Raw genomic sequence first — 20,905 nt, 5'->3', positions numbered from 1 at the left:
CCCAGCGACCCGAGTTCGATTTCCGCTCACGGCCAACACCAGTAACGATTATTTGAATTGGTGCTGGACCTCCCCTAGGTCGACTCAGCCTGAAATAAATACCTGGTTTGGTGTGTAAACATTGCCACTAGGGAGACAAAGGCGGTCGGGCGTGGTGCTGGCCACCCACCCCCTCGTGTACCGTTCCGGCCTGAATAGGTGCTCGCTAACAGCACTTGCCCCTACACTCTGTTAAGGCTGTACGGGGGATCTTTGAATATTTTATTTTCCGTCGCCCTGGCCTTTTGATCATAATGGTTGTTTTTTTTATCATACTTCATCAAGCTTATCAGTTTACTGACCAGGATCAGTTCAGACATACGTAAATGTACTGTATATTTCTATATAGGACAGCAGGGTGTTGCAGTGGTAATAATTAGGGATCACAACAAAAAGGTCCTGGGTTCGATTCCCAGCTTGGGTTTTGTGTATGAGTTTGTAGGTTATCCCCTTGTTCTGCATGCCTTTCCTCCGAGTTTTCAGATTTTTTTTCCCATAGATAAAAATAAACCATACAAAGTAACTGGTGATCAAGTTTACATTTTACAAATTATTTGGTGATGTTGCGTATTTTATTTTCGAGTTAGGCCACGTGGTAGTTTTATATCAATTCTGGTCATTAACCTTCCACCATCCAACAAGATTGTCACGTTTACAAATATGTGATTTATTCGTGCCAATGTATTTATCCAATTCTGACCAATGAATCTCACCGATGGCTTTAGACTTCTTCATAACCGAATTTAACATCAAATCCGATGTTTTACTCAAACTGCTTTGAGCTTCATCAGACAATGAACTACTGCATCACTTGATTCTGTTTTTAATCATCACCTCACCAACTGCCAGAGCAAGGGTTAAGCATGGGCCATTCCCCTTTGTAATTTAGGCCTGACTTTTTAATGTTTATTATTATTGTGGTACTGGCCACCCACTCCCTCATGTGCCCTTGCCGACCTTCATGTGTGCTCGCTTACAGTACTTGTCCCAACAGTCTGTTAAGGCTATACGGGGATCTTTGTCTGTGCGTGTATATGTTCCTCTGTCTCCATGCGGGGTGTGTGTAAATGTGTGTGTGTGTGTATATATTGGCTGTGTGTATGTATGCTGTATACACATAAGCGAACACAACAATTGGAGAATGACAAAATGTGAGTGACACAGTTTGCTTAGGCTCATTGCTTGACCCTGCTGGGACCAATGTGCAACGCGCATATTCATTCGTTCCTTTGATTTTTTTTTTACCACCGGCTGCACACTTTTCCAAAGGACAGAACACACACAAATCAATTTGGAGGGGTCACCCTTTCCAGTTGCACCCCACATGACCCCCTCTCATTCACATGCATGCATTTCCATTCCGAGCACGACTCCGCTAATGTGATTTGCGAGGGCTGCCTACCGACCACATGTAGTCAGCTATGGGCTTAGTCACCGAAGTTTGATGAGAAAATACGATGATGTCAGCTCATTTATGGATGGAGAGGGGTTGAAAGTCTGGTGGTGGGGGGGGGAGGCATTGGGCATAGAGGCAGTGGCGTAGCACAGTTAGCATTGGCCCTGGTGCAAGGAATATGGCACTCCTGTCCAATTTGTCCTCTTCTTAGTCTGGCACCTGGGTCTTCATCCAGCAGTGGATTAATCTTGGCTGATGATGATGGTTAGGATCAGTCAGTTCATATAAGATACACAAATATAACAAAGGGACCCAAAATCCCAGCAGGTCTCACAACTGTGACTGTGACACGAGGTGATAAAGTTTGAGAATAGAGGAGTTGGTGGCCAATGCATAGTGTGGGCTCTGCAAGAACATGAGAATCAGTAGCTTGGTTGTCATGGCCCCCTGGCATAAGGACTGAAATGGAGGGTCCTTTCTCCTGCCCCCCCAACCCCTTCCTGTGTAGATTGGCACCTGGACCCTTTGTACCACCTGCACAATATATTCCACTGAGCACATGTCAAGACAGAGTACATCCCCATATTAAAATTAAAATAACAAGGGAGTCTGTGCACAGTGCTTATTATCATTGTTGGAAATACACATCCGGCCTGTACGTCTGTACCTGCATTCATACATAAAAACATGAAATTCAATACAATTAACAAACTGGCAGGATTATCCAATGTATGTATGAATATTGAGCTTCTTTTGCACCGTACGTAGCCAACTGTGCCAATCGCCACTAGGAGATCCAACTTTGTAAAGATGTGGGTTCAACAAAATATAAGCAGAACTCATTCTGTATCTCCACATATAAATAAAACATTTGTAGATCATATTCTTGGTTCTTTCGGTAAAGTCATGTAGAAGGGAAACAATAAAATAAAAATATATTATTTTATTGTTTCCCTTCTATGTGACTAAAATAAAAATATATTATTTATTGTTTCCCTTCTACGTGACTTTACTGAAAGAACCAAGAATATGAATCCCTGCAGTCACGAAAGCTTTAAATCAAAAAATTGTAGATCAGTATTATTTTTCAGATTAATATTATCCAACAGCGTTCATTTAAGGAAGCAAATTGAACTTCTTCTTTGGTTCTTTCGGTAAAGTCACGTAGAATGATAATAAAATAATAAATTGATAAAATAAAATAACACAATAATATTCTCACGACGTTTCGGCCACAACACAAGCGGCCTTCATCAGGTGAAGGGGGGCGAGACTGTCTGGTAGGACAGCACTGGAGTGAAAGAGCCACGTTCAGATACGGCCTTTAAGCTGTGTGAGAGGAACAAAGCGCCTTGACAAAGGAATTAGCATATAATGTAGCATTGAAATGGCTGAATGATTAGCTTGTGACTGGTCACAGAAATAGCTATGTTAAAAGTTAAAGCATACACACCCGCAGAGGCACCCATTGTTAAAGGGATTAGCATAGAATTTAGCATTGAAATAGCTAAGTTAAGGCATACACATCTTGACAATGGAATTAGCATAGAATTTAGCATTGAGATAGCTGAGTGATTAGCTTGTGCCTGCTGCAGAAATAGAGCTTGTACCTGCTACAGAAATAGCTACGTTAAAGTCAGAGCATACACATTCACCGAGGCCCTTAGTACAAATCAAACAGGAGAATTTAGCATTGAAATAACTAGGCGAATCCAGCATTGAAACAACTGAGTGATTAGCTAGTGACTGGTCACAGAAATGACTACACATCTGAGCTATTCACAGTACTATATAGTGAACCAATAAAAACTAAAATATAAATTACCTTAATGTTATCAATAAACTCTATATTCTCCAATCAGCTAAGCTACCAACAATAAGTCGTTATATATCACAATGCTATATGGCGAAAAAATGGGTGGATTCTTACCCTCAAATTTCAGCACCACGGATAGCCACGGTTAACGGTTAATGGTATAGTTTTACAATATGGAGCATACTAGGGCCTCGCAGTTGTCTCTCTCCCCCTCCTCTGTTCCGACCATGGACGAACTCGTCCGTCTGAATGGGGCCCGTAGCTATCCGTGGTGCTGAAATTTGAGGGTAAGAATCCACCCATTTTTTCGCCATATAGCATTGTGATATATAACGACTTATTGTTGGTAGCTTAGCTGATTGGAGAATATAGAGTTTATTGATAACATGAAGGTAATTTATATTTTAGTTTTTATTGGTTCACTATATAGTACTGTGAATAGCTCAGATGTGTAGTCATTTCTGTGACCAGTCACTAGCTAATCACTCAGTTGTTTCAATGCTGGATTCGCCTAGTTATTTCAATGCTAAATTCTCCTGTTTGATTTGTACTAAGGGCCTCGGTGAATGTGTATGCTCTGACTTTAACGTAGCTATTTCTGCAGCAGGTACAAGCTCTATTTCTGCAGCAGGCACAAGCTAATCACTCAGCTATCTCAATGCTAAATTCTATGCTAATCCCTTTAACAATGGGTGCCTCTGCGGGTGTGTATGCTTTAACTTTTAACATAGCTATTTCTGTGACCAGTCACAAGCTAATCATTCAGCCATTTCAATGCTAAATTATATGCTAATTCCTTTGTCAAGGCACTTTGTTCCTCTCACACAGCTTAAAGGCCGTATCTGAACGTGGCTCTTTCACTCCAGTGCTGTCCTACCAGACAGTCTCGCCCCCCTTCACCTGATGAAGGCCGCTTGTGTTGTGGCCGAAACGTCGTGAGAATATTATTGTGTTATTTTATTTTATCAATTTATTATTTTATTATCATTCTACATGACTTTACCGAAAGAACCAAAGAAGATGAATCATTGCAGTCACGAAATCTTTAAATCGAAATTCAAATTGAACTTGTTTTGACCCTCTGGGTCTCATCAACAGCCAAGCTTGTTAAACAAATGCTTCTGGATTAGCAGGCATTATTGGTAAGTGCACTGGACCCCATTCACAAATATATGTGTTTGCTCATGGACATGCACGTTCGGCTTCAACACCAACCAACTTGCTTGCGTTGTAATGCAAGTGCGTTAATCGTACTGGAACAGAATAATGATGGATTTTTTAAAATAATAAACATGCTTTTTGACGGTTTTTTCTTGCCAATTTTTCCCCAAAACTACACAGAACCCTAAATTGGTACTGACAAGCTATGGCGAGTTTTATCGTAATTGGTTTAGGGATAACTTTTTGGTTCTTTCGGTAAAGTCACGTAGAAAGAAAATTAATTAAATAATAGAATACGACGTTTAGATTGCAACACAAGCAATCATCAGGTACAAATGAATGAGAAGAAAAAACCTTGTAAACTTAGAAATATAATGCAATACAACAGAGAGGGTCGGCTAACATAACAGTCAACACCCTACCTGGTTGATTATGTCCTTCCAAAGAGTGCTCAATTTGAGAGAGAGACAAAACACAGACACGGAGACACATGGACAGACACATAAGCAGAGAGAGACAACACAGAGACACAGGGAGAGAGAGAAAACTAACTTAAATACTCCCCGTAGAGGTGGTTTAAATTTGACTGTTATGTTAGCCGACTCTCTGCGTTGTATTGCATTATATTTCTAAGTTTACTAGTTTTTTTCTTCATTTGTACCTGATGATGATTGCTTGTGTTGCAATCGAAACATCGTATTCTATTATTTAATTATTATTATTATTTCTACGTGACTTTACCGAAAGAAACAAAAAGTTATTCCTGCAGTCACGAAAGCTGGTTTAGGGATGTTGTATTTTTTGTATCAAAACAGACAGAATCAAATTTACTTATCAGAGCAATAACTTGCCTGTAACCAAATCACCCGAAGTATGCCTGGTCTTGTCAGATCTCGGAAGCTCAGCAGATTTGGGCCTGGATAGTGCTTGGATGGATGGCCACAGCGTATAATAGGCGTTATAGGCTGTGGAGCAGAGGGCAGTGTGCCAAAATCCATTATACTGTATAGTACTCCTATGCTCCCTGCCTTGATAAATTCATGCTGACAAGCATGGTGAAGTATGGTCAAATAATCCTCATTCACTGAAGGGTGGCCCACATTCAGCAGTGGATTGACAAAGGGCTGTACACAAACTAGGCCTGGGGTGGCACACACGTCGATATCATGCGTACAAACCTCTGATCGAGAATACATGATTAAATATTGACAAATGCCGTTTCATTGGAGCCAGTTTAACAGTCCGAATATTGTAGCACAATGAAATGTATTGAGTTGCCCCCTTAGAATATTTAAGGAGGTTTAACAAAGTTTTACAAAAATGAAACTTTAACGATTCAAAACAAGATCTTAGTTGTAATATTTCACTTGTTAAATAAGCCTCATCTCCCCACGACTCCTGTATGACCTTAACATTGACTTCCTGTTGACCTCCCCATGAATTCCCCATGACCTCTTGTCCTCCCATTAGTTTTACATTGGCCTCCGCATAACCTGATAACCTAACCTGGCAATGACCTTTTAACTTGCCTGTGACTGCCTTGTGATCTCCCCATAACCTTGACCTGTGACCTTCATGTGACAACTTCCTTTTGATCTCACTGTGATCTTCTAGACCTCTCACAACCTCTTGGCCTCTCCGTGCTCTCTGGTAGGTATGACTGGTTTGTGGATATGGGTCTGCGCTGGTATGCGGTGCCAGCTGTGGCCAACATGGCCCTGGAGGTGGGCGGACTGGAGTTCACCGCGTGTCCGTTTAACGGCTGGTACATGGGCACCGAGATTGGCCTAAGGGACTTCTGCGACACTGGCCGACTCAACGTGATCCAGGTAACTGGGTGCTGTGCCAGGCACCTGCTTTATCATCACTTAGGGCCGTATATTTAGTGGCGGCTTGGCTCTGCCATGGCCTCTAATACGGCTCAGCTCAGGCTTGAGCTGTTCAGTTGCTTTCAAAGATGCATGAGCAGCTCGGTGATAGTCTGTTGTCTTTCCCCCGCATCTCCAATTAACGCAGTTGGCTACGCACGGTGCGAAAGAAGTTCAACATTCATACATGCATGGCTTAGGTCAGGCACAACTCATGGAAATTATAGATTTAAAGCTTTCGTGACTGCTAGGATCCATACTCTTTGGTTCTATTGGGTAAAGTCACGTAGGTGAAAATAAAATAACAAAAAATCATGACGTTTCGGCCACAACACAAGCGGCCTTCATCAGGTGAAGGGACGAGACTGTCTGGAGGACAGTGCTGGAGTGGAAGAAGCCACGCTTAGATCACGACCTTTAAGCTGTGTGAGAAGACAAAGACCAAGCGCCTTGACAAAGGAATTAGCATATAATTTAGCATTGAAATGGCTCATTGAAATAGCTAAGTTAAAGTATACACATCCGCAGAGGTACCCCTTGACAAAGGAATTAGCGCTGGAGTGGAAGAAGCCACGCTTAGATCACGACCTTTAAGCTGTGTGAGAAGAAAAAGACCAAGCGCCTTGACAAAGGAATTAGCATATAATTTAGCATTGAAATGGCTCATTGAAATAGCTAAGTTAAAGTATACACATCCGCAGAGGTACCCCTTGACAAAGGAATTAGCATCGAATTTAGCATTGAAATAGCTGAGTGATTAGCTTGTAACTGGTCACAGAAATAGCTGTGTTAAAGTTAGAGCATATACATTCACCGAGGCACCTAGTACTCATCAAACAGGAGAATTTAGCGAAACACAACCACGCTCAGACATCGGACCTGTGTGCGAGCAAACAAGGTGTTCTGACAAAGAAATTAGCATAAAAATTAGCATTTGATTGGCGGATTTTAGGAAAGAGGTGGTGTACGTGCCGGTGGACTTGCAGTTTGGCGCGGGGCGGGGGAAAAGGGGGGAGGGGGAGTTTACCTATTGATGGTGTGAAAAGGGGGAATTTATAAGAGCTGCGAAAGTTTGGGGTACCACTACTTGAAAAATATACTGTACCATTGAAATTAGTTTAATGTTTAGTTCGATTTAGAACATATTTCCAATGGTTGCTTAATTTGAAACCATCCTCTTGGTTGAAATTGTGTCTGTGTTTGTAGATCTGAAATGCTTCATGAACATTCTGTCTACAGGAAACCCACCCATACAGATTCCTACTTGAAACCTGATTCCCACCACCACCCAGCCCAAAAGAATTCTCTCATCAAAACTTTATACCATAGGGCTCATTGCATTTCAGACCAACACCACCTGACCAGTGAATTAAAACATGTACACCTGGCCCTCAAAAGGAATGGTTACTCTCACCGTACCATCCGCCAAGCTGTCTCTCCCTCCATACAGAAACAACCACTTGATACTCCGGTCAAAACCATCACACTTCCATATATAGCAGGCGTTACTAAAAAGATTTCGAAAATTCTAAACAAACACAAGATCCAGGTCCGGTTCAATACAGTACACAAAATTCGTGATCTGATCCCATCCGTGAAGGATGTCATTCCTGATTTACAGTACCCCGGGGTTTACAAATTGAGTTGTACCTGCGGTGATTGCTACATCGGTTAGACAAAGCGACATGTCTCTGACCGAATTCGCGAGCACAAATCAGATTTGAAACACGGCAAAACGAATTCTTCTGCCGTGGCTGATCACTGTTACAACGCTGTGGGGGATCACGATATAATTTTCTCCGATACCAAGGTTCTTTGCAAACCCACGGGCTTTTATCAGAGATTTGTTCATGAAACAATTCAGATCTACAAACACAGACACAATTTCAACCGAGAGGATGGTTTCAAATTAAGCAACCATTGGAAAGATGTTCTAAATTGAACTAAACATTAAACTAATTTCAATGGTACAGTATATTTTTCAAGTAGTGATACCCCAAACTTTCGCAGCTCTTATAAATTCCCCCTTTTCACACCATCAATAGGTAAACTCCCCCTCCCCCCTTTCCCCCCCCCCCCACGCCAAACTGCAAGTCCACCGGCACGTACACCACCTCTTTCCTAAAATCCGCCAATCAAATGCTAATTTTTATGCTAATTTCTTTGTCAGAACACCTTGTTTGCTCGCACACAGGTCCGATGTCTGAGCGTGGTTGTGTTTCGCTAAATTCTCCTGTTTGATGAGTACTAGGTGCCTCGGTGAATGTATATGCTCTAACTTTAACACAGCTATTTCTGTGACCAGTTACAAGCTAATCACTCAGCTATTTCAATGCTAAATTCGATGCTAATTCCTTTGTCAAGGGGTACCTCTGCGGATGTGTACACTTTAACTTAGCTATTTCAATGAGCCATTTCAATGCTAAATTATATGCTAATTCCTTTGTCAAGGCGCTTGGTCTTTTTCTTCTCACACAGCTTAAAGGTCGTGATCTAAGCGTGGCTTCTTCCACTCCAGCGCTGTCCTCCAGACAGTCTCGTCCCTTCACCTGATGAAGGCCGCTTGTGTTGTGGCCGAAACGTCGTGATTTTTTGTTATTTTATTTTCACCTACGTGACTTTACCCAATAGAACCAAAGATCATGGAAATTCTATGCATGATTGGGACCAACCTCGGGGCTGGATCACAGCGCGCTACAGCAGGGGACACTTGTAGGCACCTGTCCCTGCAAGGCACAATGAGCACACAGCAGAGGCCAGAATGTAGACATTGGGAGGAGTAAATGTGACTAGTTTTATCCTAGTTAAATAAATTGAGTAATTTATCAAATACGGATCATGACGCTGACACACATGGCCTACTTTTTTCTGAATTCGTCACGGAATTTTTAATGTTCACTGTGAAGCAGCCAGTGCATATTTTTACTGTTAATATTCCCGCAATATAAACCGTGGCGGTCGCTGGGCTCAAACTGCCAACCTGTGAAAACACGTTACCTCTGGGCAATGTCACAAACCAATCATCATCCATGATCAATTCAATGCTTGGATGACACCTTCCCCAGGCCGTTTCCATCTCTCATGGCCCTGAGATGAAACAATCTTTCCAGCCTCATCCACAAAGAGCTGATTTTATTGCTCCCTCTCCTCGGAACCATTCAACCAGCATCAAACAAGGGTCCAAGCTCTCACAGGTGCTTGCTTAATACTGGCTAAGTGGCATTGGTGAAAATTCCACGTTCCTGTGGTGGGGGCCAGTTCCCCCGCATTAAGACACTGGTTGTCTCTACATTGAATGGTCCAGCATATTTTTGCAGGTTCTATGAATCTATCTCATGAGCTGCACTTGGTGAACTCAACCACTCAGTGTGGAGAAACCAACAGGAGTTATTGGAAATATTGCATTAAACATTCATTAATTTAAATCAGTATAGTGATAACAAAGCACTCTACTTGCAATTAGATTGCCAGTTCACATCCAAGTTAAGGGTTGCCTAAGCTCATAAATCCCATGAGATTGATAAAAAAACGAGTATAAGGTGGGCAACATTCAACAGTAGTGTTTTTGATTAATCATTTGTGTCTTTTCGGCAAGATTGTGGAGGTATGACATTTTTTAAAACTTTAACCATCCAGCACCAAACATAGCCAATTAAATAAATTTGTTAGGTGGGCAAAATGGCAATTTATTTGGGTTTTCAGAAAACCGGAATGTTGAAAAGCAATAAACATTTTTCAATTTAATTTGTTTCGTTGTACATTACATCCAGCATCATGAGGTGGTAACAAAAGCTCAAATCTTGTTTAAAGGAGCTTCCTGGTTTAAGTCCTTAGGTAGGTGCCATGAAATCATCAAGACAAGCATACAGGTGAACCAGTTTAACAATTAGCTTTGATTGTTGGTTGATTGGTTGTGATTGGCAGAGGAGATTTGTGTAATAAGGTTAATCTATTTAGTGGTTGTGAAAATAAGCTTTCCTTAATTATATTAATTATATGATTAAGACATTATATATTGTGTTAGTAATGCAGTAAGAGTTGTAATGCTATTGTGATTCTAGTTCAGCATTAAATGATCAACAGGGTTTTTTTCCATGTTATTACGATTTTAGTTAAGTGTCATTTCTAATGGTCACATTACATTTGCATCATTACGATTCTTTGTATTATTATTATTATTATTCATAATTGCTTTCCAGGTAGTACTCAGGTGCCATAACAACACGACCTAACCCAAAATAAACTAATTATGAATCAATATTGGTTGTGAAAGCCGACCTATGAAAAAAAAGTTTATAATTAGTCCGTCTATTGTCGGCGACGTTACTCAGTCAGGACAGTTGGTAGGCTACCTGACTGGTGACGCCCCGAGATGGTGAAGACGGAGACGATGACAAGAAAGATGGTGAAGACGACGAGAAGAATGGTGACAAAGACTTCAGCAGCACGATGGGGATCCCACTCCACACAACAGCCCCGAGGTCCCCTACAGGGGCCCTTGTTATACTCTCAGCGTGGTCTGGTTCTGCTTCCAGCCATGCCCCCTTTCTAGAACCTACCAGGAGGTTCTTGGTGTGCCCCTTCTGTGACCTTTCCCTTAGATCCCCCTCTGGTCTATAACCTGGCCTACTGACGTCAGGGCTGCCATAAGCCGCAGATCCCCTTCCCTGCCAGCAGCCAGCGCTATGCTGCTATATTACTATTCTATGTCACTATACATTATTATTCTTTGGGTCTTTTGGTAAAGCCAAGTAGATCGAAAAATAATAAAAAAGAGCATTATTATTTTTCTATCTATGTGGCTTTACCGAAAGACCCAAAGAATATGAATTCCTGCAGTCATGAAAGCTTTAAGTCAAGATTTACACATTACTATTTTATGCCACCACATCACCCCCTTCCGTGAAAAAAAAATAGCCGTCCTGGCTGACATCAATCACCTATGTAGAAGGGAACTGCACAAATGCGCTAATGCAACAAAGCTAACATGGAGGAATAACAAATTCTAGGCGATAACCCTCAACAATGAACCCGAACCGCAAGGAAGTGAACGATGGAAAAGGGGCGGGTTATCGAAACGAAACACTTTTCGAGCGGGTCCTCGCTGCCGGACCCCTAGCTAGGATGGGAATTGGCATGCTGGGGACCCCGGGGACAATACGTAAATGGCCTAATGGGCGCGGCCCCTGCCGGGAAGAAGATGGCAACCGGTCCGTCACCCCTGGTCCGTTCTTCGGAGGTGCTGCTGGTGGATCTGCGGGCGTCAGGCGCTGGCATTCTGCGGGTGATACAATGGAATCCTTCTGAGGCATAACCACCGGGCTCGCTCGCCCTGGTTTGTCGGACACGTCAGACACTCGGCACTCAGGAGGTGGAGATGAACTGTCAACACAGGGCGCAATATAGGGCTTCAACCGTGACAGGTGCACAAACCAGCGCCGGCGATCGACCTGTATACGCATGCACTGCAGCTTCTTAACCTCAATCACCTCAACATGGCCCTGCCACGGCCGGTGCAATTTGGGGGACGTACCTAGGGGCACCTGGGGACAATGCAACCACGCCTTGTCCCTAGCGGTCCATGGAGTCCCGGACTCCCGTTGCCCTACAAGTTATTCATTCGCGGTATGTCGTTTAGCCGAATTCCCTCGAGACGCCTCCCACTCTTCCGTCAGCCGCTTGATCGTGACCTGCATGGGCATGGGCATAATGGACTTTTTTGCCCAAGTCCATGCCTAACTGAGCCTCCATGGGGGGGTCACTTTCCCTCCCATACATGAGGTAAAACGGGGAGAATCCTGTTGAGGCGTGAGAGGCCATGCGGCCAGGACACTTGGAATGTGTAAGTCCCAGTCCGACTGTGCCTGTCCTGTTGGCACAACATGGACGTAAGAGTCCTGTGCAAGCACTCTACTATCCCGTCTGTCTGGGGATAGTATGGCGATGTCCGAATTTTTTTGTACCCAGGGAATCGCACACCTCCTTTAACAATTTCAAAGAAAAATTTCACCGCTGGTCCGTAAGGAGTTGTTCCGGGGCCCCTTTGTCCAAAACGTACCCGTGTACGAATGTGTCCGCAATGGATGCGGTCGACTGATCTGGCAGAGGCCACGCCACCGGCCACCGGGATAGGTATTCCACCCCAACGAGGAGGAATTTATTTCCCCTCTGAGTGGCGGGAAATGGCCTGAGGATGTCCAGAGCAACCAGCTCGTTAATACGAGACACCACGATGGATTGTAACGGTAGCTGGACCTGCCTGACCATGTGGTACACGTCATCCGTCATCCCGGGCCACAAGAAGTCACGCTTCAGTGTCAGCAAAGTTTTGCCGAAGTCCATTGCTCACGTGCCGTAACACGATGAGGGATGACAGTGTGCGAACCCGTCGCGCTCAACAAGGGGGATGTATGATGTGACATTTTCGGCCGGGTGTCTGATGCATCGCGACTTGCCTGCGGGCCCGAGGAAGCGGATGTTGGCGGGGCGGAGGACGTTGAAGGCGAGGAGAAGAATAGTGACGAAGACTTCAGTAGCATGACGGGGAGCCCACTCCACACAACAGCCCCGAGGTCTCCTATAGGGGCCCTTCTTATACTCTCAGCGTGGCTGGGCTCCACCCCGAGCAACGCCCCCTTTCTAGAACCTACCAACGTGTTCTTGGCGTGTCCCTTCTATGACCTTTCCCTTAGATCCCCCTCTGGTGTATAACCTGGCCTGCTGACGTCAGGGCTGCCGTAAGCCGCAGATCCCCTTCCCCGCCAGCAGCCAGCGCTATGCTGCTACATTACTATTCTATGCCACTACACATTACTATTCTATGCCATACAGAGGTAAGGCCTGCTGAATTGCTCATTTGACCAGGGAGACATTTTGACCCAAAATTTCTGTATTGCTTTTAATGTTCTAACTATGGTTTCATGACATTATTTTTGTTTGTGGTTTGGTTTTGGAAATCATTACTGCACATTCTCCACTCTCACATCACCGTGATTCATTATCACCATCAAGAGAGTGTCTCACAGTCTATACCTTTGCAATGATTTAAGTTTGCAAAAACAGCTCCGTTTATGAGAAATGGATTTATCTGTGTAGCAGTCACAAGTGTCCGTAATGCTTAAAATGTTAACACCTTCAAGCATAACATGTTTAAAGCTTTGTGGTGCTGATGTTGCTTAAAACTTGGAAAGGGACAAGGATTTGATTCATGACTAAAAATAGATTTGTATGCTGGAGGGAGACTTCCCGAAGCTGTCGCCACCCCCCACAATCCTGCGATGCAACAATCCATCCAGCAACTGCATACATGCTGACTCCATTGCTCCATCTCTCTGGTGGATGTCATCTTAGACATGTTCCATCCCTCGGCTCAGGATATATGCATCAAATCGTGCGTGTGAGAATCTGTTTTATGCTTATATGTTCTATCAAGATGACTGTGTCATCGTTGTGTCTTCTGCTTAATAGTGAGATTGTTTGCTCCTTGTCTCCTACATGGAACAAAATACTCATTAAAGGAGCTTAAATGCAGGACCCTTCTGAAAAAGTATTGAGACATGTGAGGATTTCCTAGGTAAGTGGATAGTATGATTGTTTCATCAGGAAAGCCTCACTGAGTCTCAATACTTTTTTTCAGGAGGGTTTTACCAAGTTTTTGCAGTAGGGCGTGACTTTGCTATGTGTATGTTGAACTTCTTTCGCACCGTGCACAGCCAACCATGCTAATTGGAGAAGAGGGGGAACTGAATTAGGATTACACATCCCAATGGGGATTATACATCCAAATTGAGTTCCCCTGCACCGCCGATTAGCACGGTAATATACAGGTAAATTTCAGCATTGCGATGTTTAGCAGTGGCAGGAACCAAGAGAACTCGGAGGAAACCCATTCAGAACAGGACAAGAACATATACATTCCACGCAGAAGGGTGCCCAGTCAGGAATAGAAATCAGTTCCTTCTTGCTGCAAGGCAGCAGTGTTATCACTGCGCCATCCTGCCACCTTAAGTTAAGGACGTTATTCAATTATGGAGCAGAGATGCATGCTCACCCTATGGTCCCCATCGCTCCTGACTCTTCACTCTGCCTCCCTCCAGGATGTGGGCAAGAGGCTGGGTTTGGACACGGGGAACGTGACGTCACTTTGGAAGGACCAGGCGGCCGTGGAGATCAACATCGCCGTGCTGCACAGTTACCAGGTGTCACACTCTCACCTGGTGTCACTACTCAGGAGGTGTCATAGCTCACCAGGTGTCACTCTTTCACCTAGTGTCACTATTCAAAAGGTGTCACTACTCACCTGGTGTCAAAGCTTAACAGGTGTCACACTCTCACCTGGTCTCACTACTCACCAGGTGTCATAGCTCAATAGGTGTCACTACTCACCAGGTGTCACACTCACCTGGTGTCACTACTCACCAGGTGTCAAAGCTCAACAGGTGTCACTACTCACCGGGTGTCACTACTCACTAAGTGCCATAGCTCAACAGGTGTCACACTCTCACCTGGTGTTACTACTCACAATGTGTCATAGCTTAACAGGTGTCACACTCTCAACAGGTGTCACTCGTAACAGGTGTCACTACTCACCAGGTGCCATAGCTCAACAGGTGTCACTACACACCAGGTGCCATAGCTCAACAGGTGTCACACTCTCAACAGGTGTCACTCTCCACAGGTGTCACTACTCACCGGGTGTCACTACTCACCAAGTGCCATAGCTCAACAGGTGTCACTACTCATCAGGTTTTGTCTCATCAGGTTTCACGCTGTCAGCAGGTGTCACGCTTTACTACTCTCCCATCCTTTGGGCCTCATACTTAACTGGTGCAGTGGTAACACTTGTGCCTCACAAGAAGCACCTGGATTTGATTTCCGACTCGGGTGTCTTTCTGTGTAGAGTTTGTTTGTATGTATGCGTGTGCTCCCTCTGTTCCGTATGGGTTTCCTCTGAGTTACCTGGTTCTTTTCCATCGCTAAAATATATACAACGTAATTTGTATTGACCAAACGTCCCAATGCTAATAAAATTCCTGTAGCATTACTCAATTGGGATTATACATAGCGATGTCAACGCCAACTGCAAAACATGTGTTGTGATGTAGAACCACTTTGAGACGGAACTTCATGTAAGGGCTTACGCCGTTTATTAAACACGAGGAGAGAAGAACCTCAATCACTATCAGCCGGTTCTCACAGACTTCTTAGAGCTCTACTCTCGGCTATCTCTCTGAGACCTCTTCCAGCCGATCCACACTCCCGGGCTCCCACAACGACCCCGCTCACGTCACGGGGTCCCTCTTAAGTACCCCCTTACAAATCCCCGTCAAATGACGTAATCCCACTACCCCATGACGTAATCACGCTACTCAACACATGTGTAGCACCCTCTTTAATAAGAGTTCTGAGACTGAGCCTCTACTGAGTAAACAACCATAAAAAGAATAACAAATTAGACACGTTAACTTCACGTTTGGCCCAAGTGTTAGGGTTGTAGATAGAGTTATAAAATGCAGTGTTAATTCAAACATTATTGTTGCACGTGTGTGTGCTCCACCCAGAGCGACAAGGTGACCATTGTGGACCATCACACGGCCGCGGAGTCGTTCCTCAAGCACATGGAGAACGAGTACCAGGCGCGCGGGGGTTGCCCGGCCGACTGGGTGTGGATCGTGCCGCCCATGTCCAGCTCACTCACGCCGGCCTTCCACCAGGAGATGCTCAACTACACGCTCTCCCCATCCTTCCTCTACCAGGTGAGACACCTCCATCCTTCACCTGACCTTCCTCTACCAGGTGAGATATCTGCATTGTTCACCTGACCTTCTACTAGGTTGAATTAAGAATGCGTATTTGCATTACACTCTATAACACATGTAATTTGGATGCAGGCTGAAAATAACCGTCTACTCACTGTTACCATCTCAACCCTCTTCTTCTTATGAATTCCCTTCCCAACCTCCACCTAACTCTATCTCCACCGTCTTTCCACCCCCATTGCCCACTCTGTCAGCCGGCACCCTGGAAAACATGGAAGTCAGCAAACAAGAAGAAAGTGATCAGTTTCAAGAAACTGGCTGAGTATGGCAAGATTGCAGCTTCGGGTCATATTTTTAGTTACGGCTTAGCTCTGGCTTGGGCTCGGACACAGTTCAGCTCAAAATTAAGACACTCAGTTTCTTTCAAAGTCGCATGAGTGGCTCGGCCATGGCTTGACTCAGGCTCTGCTCAAGGATTGTTCTGATTATGATTGGGACCATGCTTAAAGCTGGCTCAAGTTCAACGTTGCTTTGAGTTGGCTCACTTGAGCCTGAGCTGTGACTAAGGATACAGGCCTTAGTGTGTGTGTTTGTCCATGACTGTGTGTGCCTATGTCTGCATTGATGTGTTCTGATTGTGAGGAGTGGTAGCATAGTGATTAGCATCCTGTGCTACGTATCCGGCAATTTGAATTTTATTCCTCGCAACGGTCCTGGGCCTCACCTACATCAACTCTGCCTTAAATGAGTATCTCGTGTGGTGTGTACATGTCAGCTGTGGGGGAACAAAGATGGCCAGGCATGGTGCCGGGCATCGACCTCCTCATGTGGCATACCGGCCTTAATAGATGCTCCCTAACAGCACTAGCCCCACCAGGTCGTGTTGGCTATATAGGGGATATAGGGGATTTTTGTCTTTGTATATGTCATTGCATGTATATGTGCTTACATTTCTTCTGTTTGTAACATATATGAATGCACAGTGTGGAGGGGCTGAAAATGTTACCTGCAGCTGTTGAATAGAGATGGGAATTTGGTTTTCAGCAATGTCGCATAACAGATGAGAATCTTGCCTTTTGATGTTTTATTTAAGTTTGGGTCTGTATTTTAGTCTTTTAACTTGGTTTTCAATTTGTTAATAATTCTGCCCAAGTAAGTGATGTTTATTCGAGCAAATAAGGTTTGGAACATTGATGGGATCGATACAAAATATATTTGTGCACAAAGGCAGCTGAATATATGAATATTCATGGTAATAAATTGGGGCAGCCTTTTGTTTACCAACGATTTATGTTGTTTTATATCTACGTGACTTTACCGACAGAACCAAAGAATATGGATCCCTGCAGTCACGAAAACCTCAAATCCAGATTTCACCAACGAGATTTCACCTGCTGCAGCGAGGGCTTAGTCATCATCTTCATCTGGCCTCACTTATGATTATATTAGTGCTGTACCCAGAGAAACCTAATTCAGTCTCAAGACTCTTTTTCAGGAAGGTCCTGCAAAGTTTTTGCAGTCGGGGGTGATGTTGCTGTGTGTCATACCAAATGAGTAATTTTCAAATAATTTTACAGCAATGGGATGTTTGGCCAATACCAGTTACATTGTCTGGTTTTTTTAGCTATGGGGAGGACAAGCGGACGACCTAGAGGAAACTCATGCATAAAGGCACCCAAGTCGGGAATCAAACCCAGGCTATTTTCTCTATACAGTACTAGTGTTAATGCTGCGTCAGCCTTGCTGGCCCAACAGTGCTGACTACAGCATGTGTTCTGTGTGACTGACCGCTCACCCGTTCTCCCCAGGGCCGTCAAATTCTCGGCAAAGCTGATGGGACAGGCGATGGCGCGGCGCGTCAAGGCCACAGTGCTGTATGCCACGGAGACTGGGAAGTCACAGGCGTACGCCAAGACGCTCTGCGAGATCTTTCTGCATGCGTTTGATGCCAAGGTGGGTCAGCTGACATGATAGCGAATTTCAGATCGTAATTGAAAGTGAGCTCAATTGGTGTTCCTCAAATGTATGTAGCTGAAAGGCAATGGAAGTGCTTTAAGAAATGTTAATTAAATATTTGGGTGGTGGGGTGACAGTGGTAACACTACGGCCTCACAGCAAGAAGGGTCTGGGTTTGATTCCTGACTCTGGCGCTTTTCTGTGTGGAGTTTGCACGGTCTCCCCCTGCTCTCAATGGGGTTCCTCAGAGCTTTTTGCATTCCTCCCACAGTAAAAAAACAACCTGATGTAACATACATTGCAGTGCTGGAAATTACCTGCACATTAATCAATTGAGATTACATATCACGTCACCCCTACTGTAGTAACTTGGCAATACCATTCTAAAAAGTGCTTCGAGACTCCGTGAGGCTTTCCTGAATTAACAAGCTTGATAAATAATATAATATATTTTCATGGCTGTTGTCTGACACAGGGTGCTGCACTGCTGTCTGAGAGTTCCAAATGGGAATGGCCTCATCTCATGACATGATTGCGATAGCACAATTGGAATAAAAATAAAAAAATTTGGTTTGAAAAGAAACCACTCATTGGTTTTTTCGGTAAAGTCACAAAAAAATGAGTAATTTTATGCAGTCACGAAAGCTTTAATACTTTATTGAAAAGAAACCCTTTGGAAATGTACATCTCAACGACTGTGTGATTTGAAAACATGTAAGTCATGTAAGAATATTGTGACTTTTTATTCATGCAATTCATTTAGCGGTAGAGCGGTGGTGCAGTGGTGAGCCCACTGCTCTATGAACCCAGCGGACCTGATTTTGATTCCTGGCCCTGGCTAACATCAGTTGGAAATTATATCTGAAACTATTCTAGACAACCCCTTCACCCATCCCACACTTATCACCTTTGTGAAGAATGGTAGAAAACAAACAAACCCCATGACATACTTGGCATGGTTAGGCCTTCAAAGAGCAGTGGAAAACAGAGGGCTATATGTTTTTTTTATGAAGGGCATCATGTTATTCATAGTAAATGTATTACAAGTATGTGTACAGGTACATTGACAATTTTGTCTGAACAAAATGTGAAAAAATTTGCAAAGAAGCAAGGAAAGATAAGTGGACTTGGACAGGACACGTCATTAGAAGGAATTGTGGCCTGTGGTCGAGAATAAGTACAGAGTGGTAGTCAAAGGAGGGAACACCTGAGAGGGCAATCATCATGGAGATGGAGTGATAACATCATTGTTACATTACAGGATTCATACAGGATCCATACAGGATCGTGAGAGATTGTGATAGTTTGGGGAGGCCTTCGCCTACTGGTGGATTCATCATGGTTAATTATGATGGTGCGTTTTTTTTACAGGTAGTGTGCATGCAAGACTATGACACGGTGGACCTGGAGCACGAAGCGCTCGTTCTGGTCGTCACCAGCACCTTCGGCAATGGGGATCCCCCCGAGAATGGGGAGGTGAGCTGGGGAGGGGGGGTGTCTGTCTGGAGGAGCAGTAGTGTAGCGGTTAGTGTGCTACTCTACGAACCTGGCGACCGGGAGTCGATTCCCGCTCACGGCTATCACCAGTGACGATTATCTGAACTGGTCCTAAGCCTCCCCTAGGTCGACTCTCAAATGAGTACCCTGTGCGATGTGTAAACATCGCCACGAGGGAGACAGGGGCGACCGGGTATGGTGCTGGCCACCTACCCCTTCATGTGCAGTGCCGGCTTTCATACATGCGCGCTAACAGGACTTTCCCCAACAGTCCGCTAAGGCTACATGGGGGATCTTTGTCTGGAAGAGCAAGATAGTGAGAGGGGTCCAGGTGGGGCTGAGAATGGAATCAGGGTTATGTGGCTGGGGTAGTTGAGGGGAAAAAACATAAATTGTACATTCTATAATGTAGATTGTAGCAATGCTCTATGGTTATTTTGGTAAAGTCACGTAGGTAAAAAATAAAGAATTTTTTATAAAAAAGTAGTTTTTTTCATGCAGCCTTTATTTATTTATTTCCCCCCCTACGTGACTTTACTGAAAGAACCAAAGAATATGGATCCTTGCAGTCACGAAAACTTCAAATCTAGAATTGTAGCAATGGTTATTAAACTGAGCGAGCGTACTGGCCGCCTATAATGTAGACTGTAGCCTGTAGTTAAGCTTAAAAACCAGGCTACAGTCTACATTATAGACTGCCAGTACACTCATCCAGCTTAATAACCAGGCTACAGTCTACCTTATAGACTGCCAGTACACTCACTCCGATTAAGAACCAGGCTACAGTATACATTAATGCTTTATTATTATTTTTATGATTGTTATTTTTTATTCACTTTATTTTTATTATTATTTTTCTATCTACATGACTTTACCGAAAGAACCAAAGAATATTAATTCTTGCAGTCACGAAAGTTTTAAGTCAAAAATAAAAAAGCAGGATATCAGCACAGCTTATATAAGTGTAGTGACATCGCGGGATGTCACTGAATAGTGCCGGCCATCGAGAGGCACGGCGTGTGGTGTAATGACATCGTGGATAACATTATGGTGTGAGTGCAGTACCGGCCCTAGAGGGGCTCGGTGAGCGCTGATTGATAGCGCTGGATGGCACCACGCTTGGCGTGCAGTGCCAGCCCTACAGGATAGGGTGTGGGGGTGCCGGCTGTAGGAAAGGGGTTACTAAGGCCATGGCACTCTGGTTGACCCGAGAGGACACGTGACCGGTTAAGTCTACAAAGGGGCCCCAAGTGGGGGCTAGGGGTGGTCACGTGGTCAGGGTCCAGATCCTGCTCGAGGATTCTGGAAGGTGGTCGTGGCCAAGGGCAGAGCCAGCGACGCCGCAGAGAATATAAGCCGGGTCCCCCAGAAGGGCCGGGGTTGTTGTTCATCCTGAAGAAACCTTCGTCTACAT

General features: G+C 44.3%; 1 protein-coding gene across 6 annotated transcripts in view; it reads left to right on the top strand.

Annotated features, from left to right (window-relative positions):
- Positions 1–20,905, top strand: part of LOC116950297 (nitric oxide synthase 1) — a 127,310-nt gene that overhangs the window by 27,336 nt on the left and 79,069 nt on the right. For all 6 annotated transcript variants that reach the window (XM_076072477.1, XM_076072478.1, XM_076072479.1 and 3 more), the window contains exons 9-14: positions 6,067–6,241; positions 14,377–14,478; positions 15,841–16,035; positions 16,293–16,360; positions 17,847–17,991; positions 19,366–19,470. In XM_076072477.1, coding sequence (XP_075928592.1) covers positions 6,067–6,241; positions 14,377–14,478; positions 15,841–16,035; positions 16,293–16,360; positions 17,847–17,991; positions 19,366–19,470 — 790 coding nt within the window. The remainder of the gene's footprint in view (positions 1–6,066; positions 6,242–14,376; positions 14,479–15,840; positions 16,036–16,292; positions 16,361–17,846; positions 17,992–19,365; positions 19,471–20,905) is intronic.

This window comes from Petromyzon marinus, chromosome 38 (assembly GCF_048934315.1).
Source record: "Petromyzon marinus isolate PM22_M1 ecotype Great Lakes invasive population chromosome 38, UKy_Petmar_22M1.pri1.0, whole genome shotgun sequence".
Taxonomy (NCBI): Eukaryota; Metazoa; Chordata; class Hyperoartia; order Petromyzontiformes; family Petromyzontidae; genus Petromyzon; species Petromyzon marinus.
This window is presented reverse-complemented; position numbering and strand designations above follow the sequence as displayed.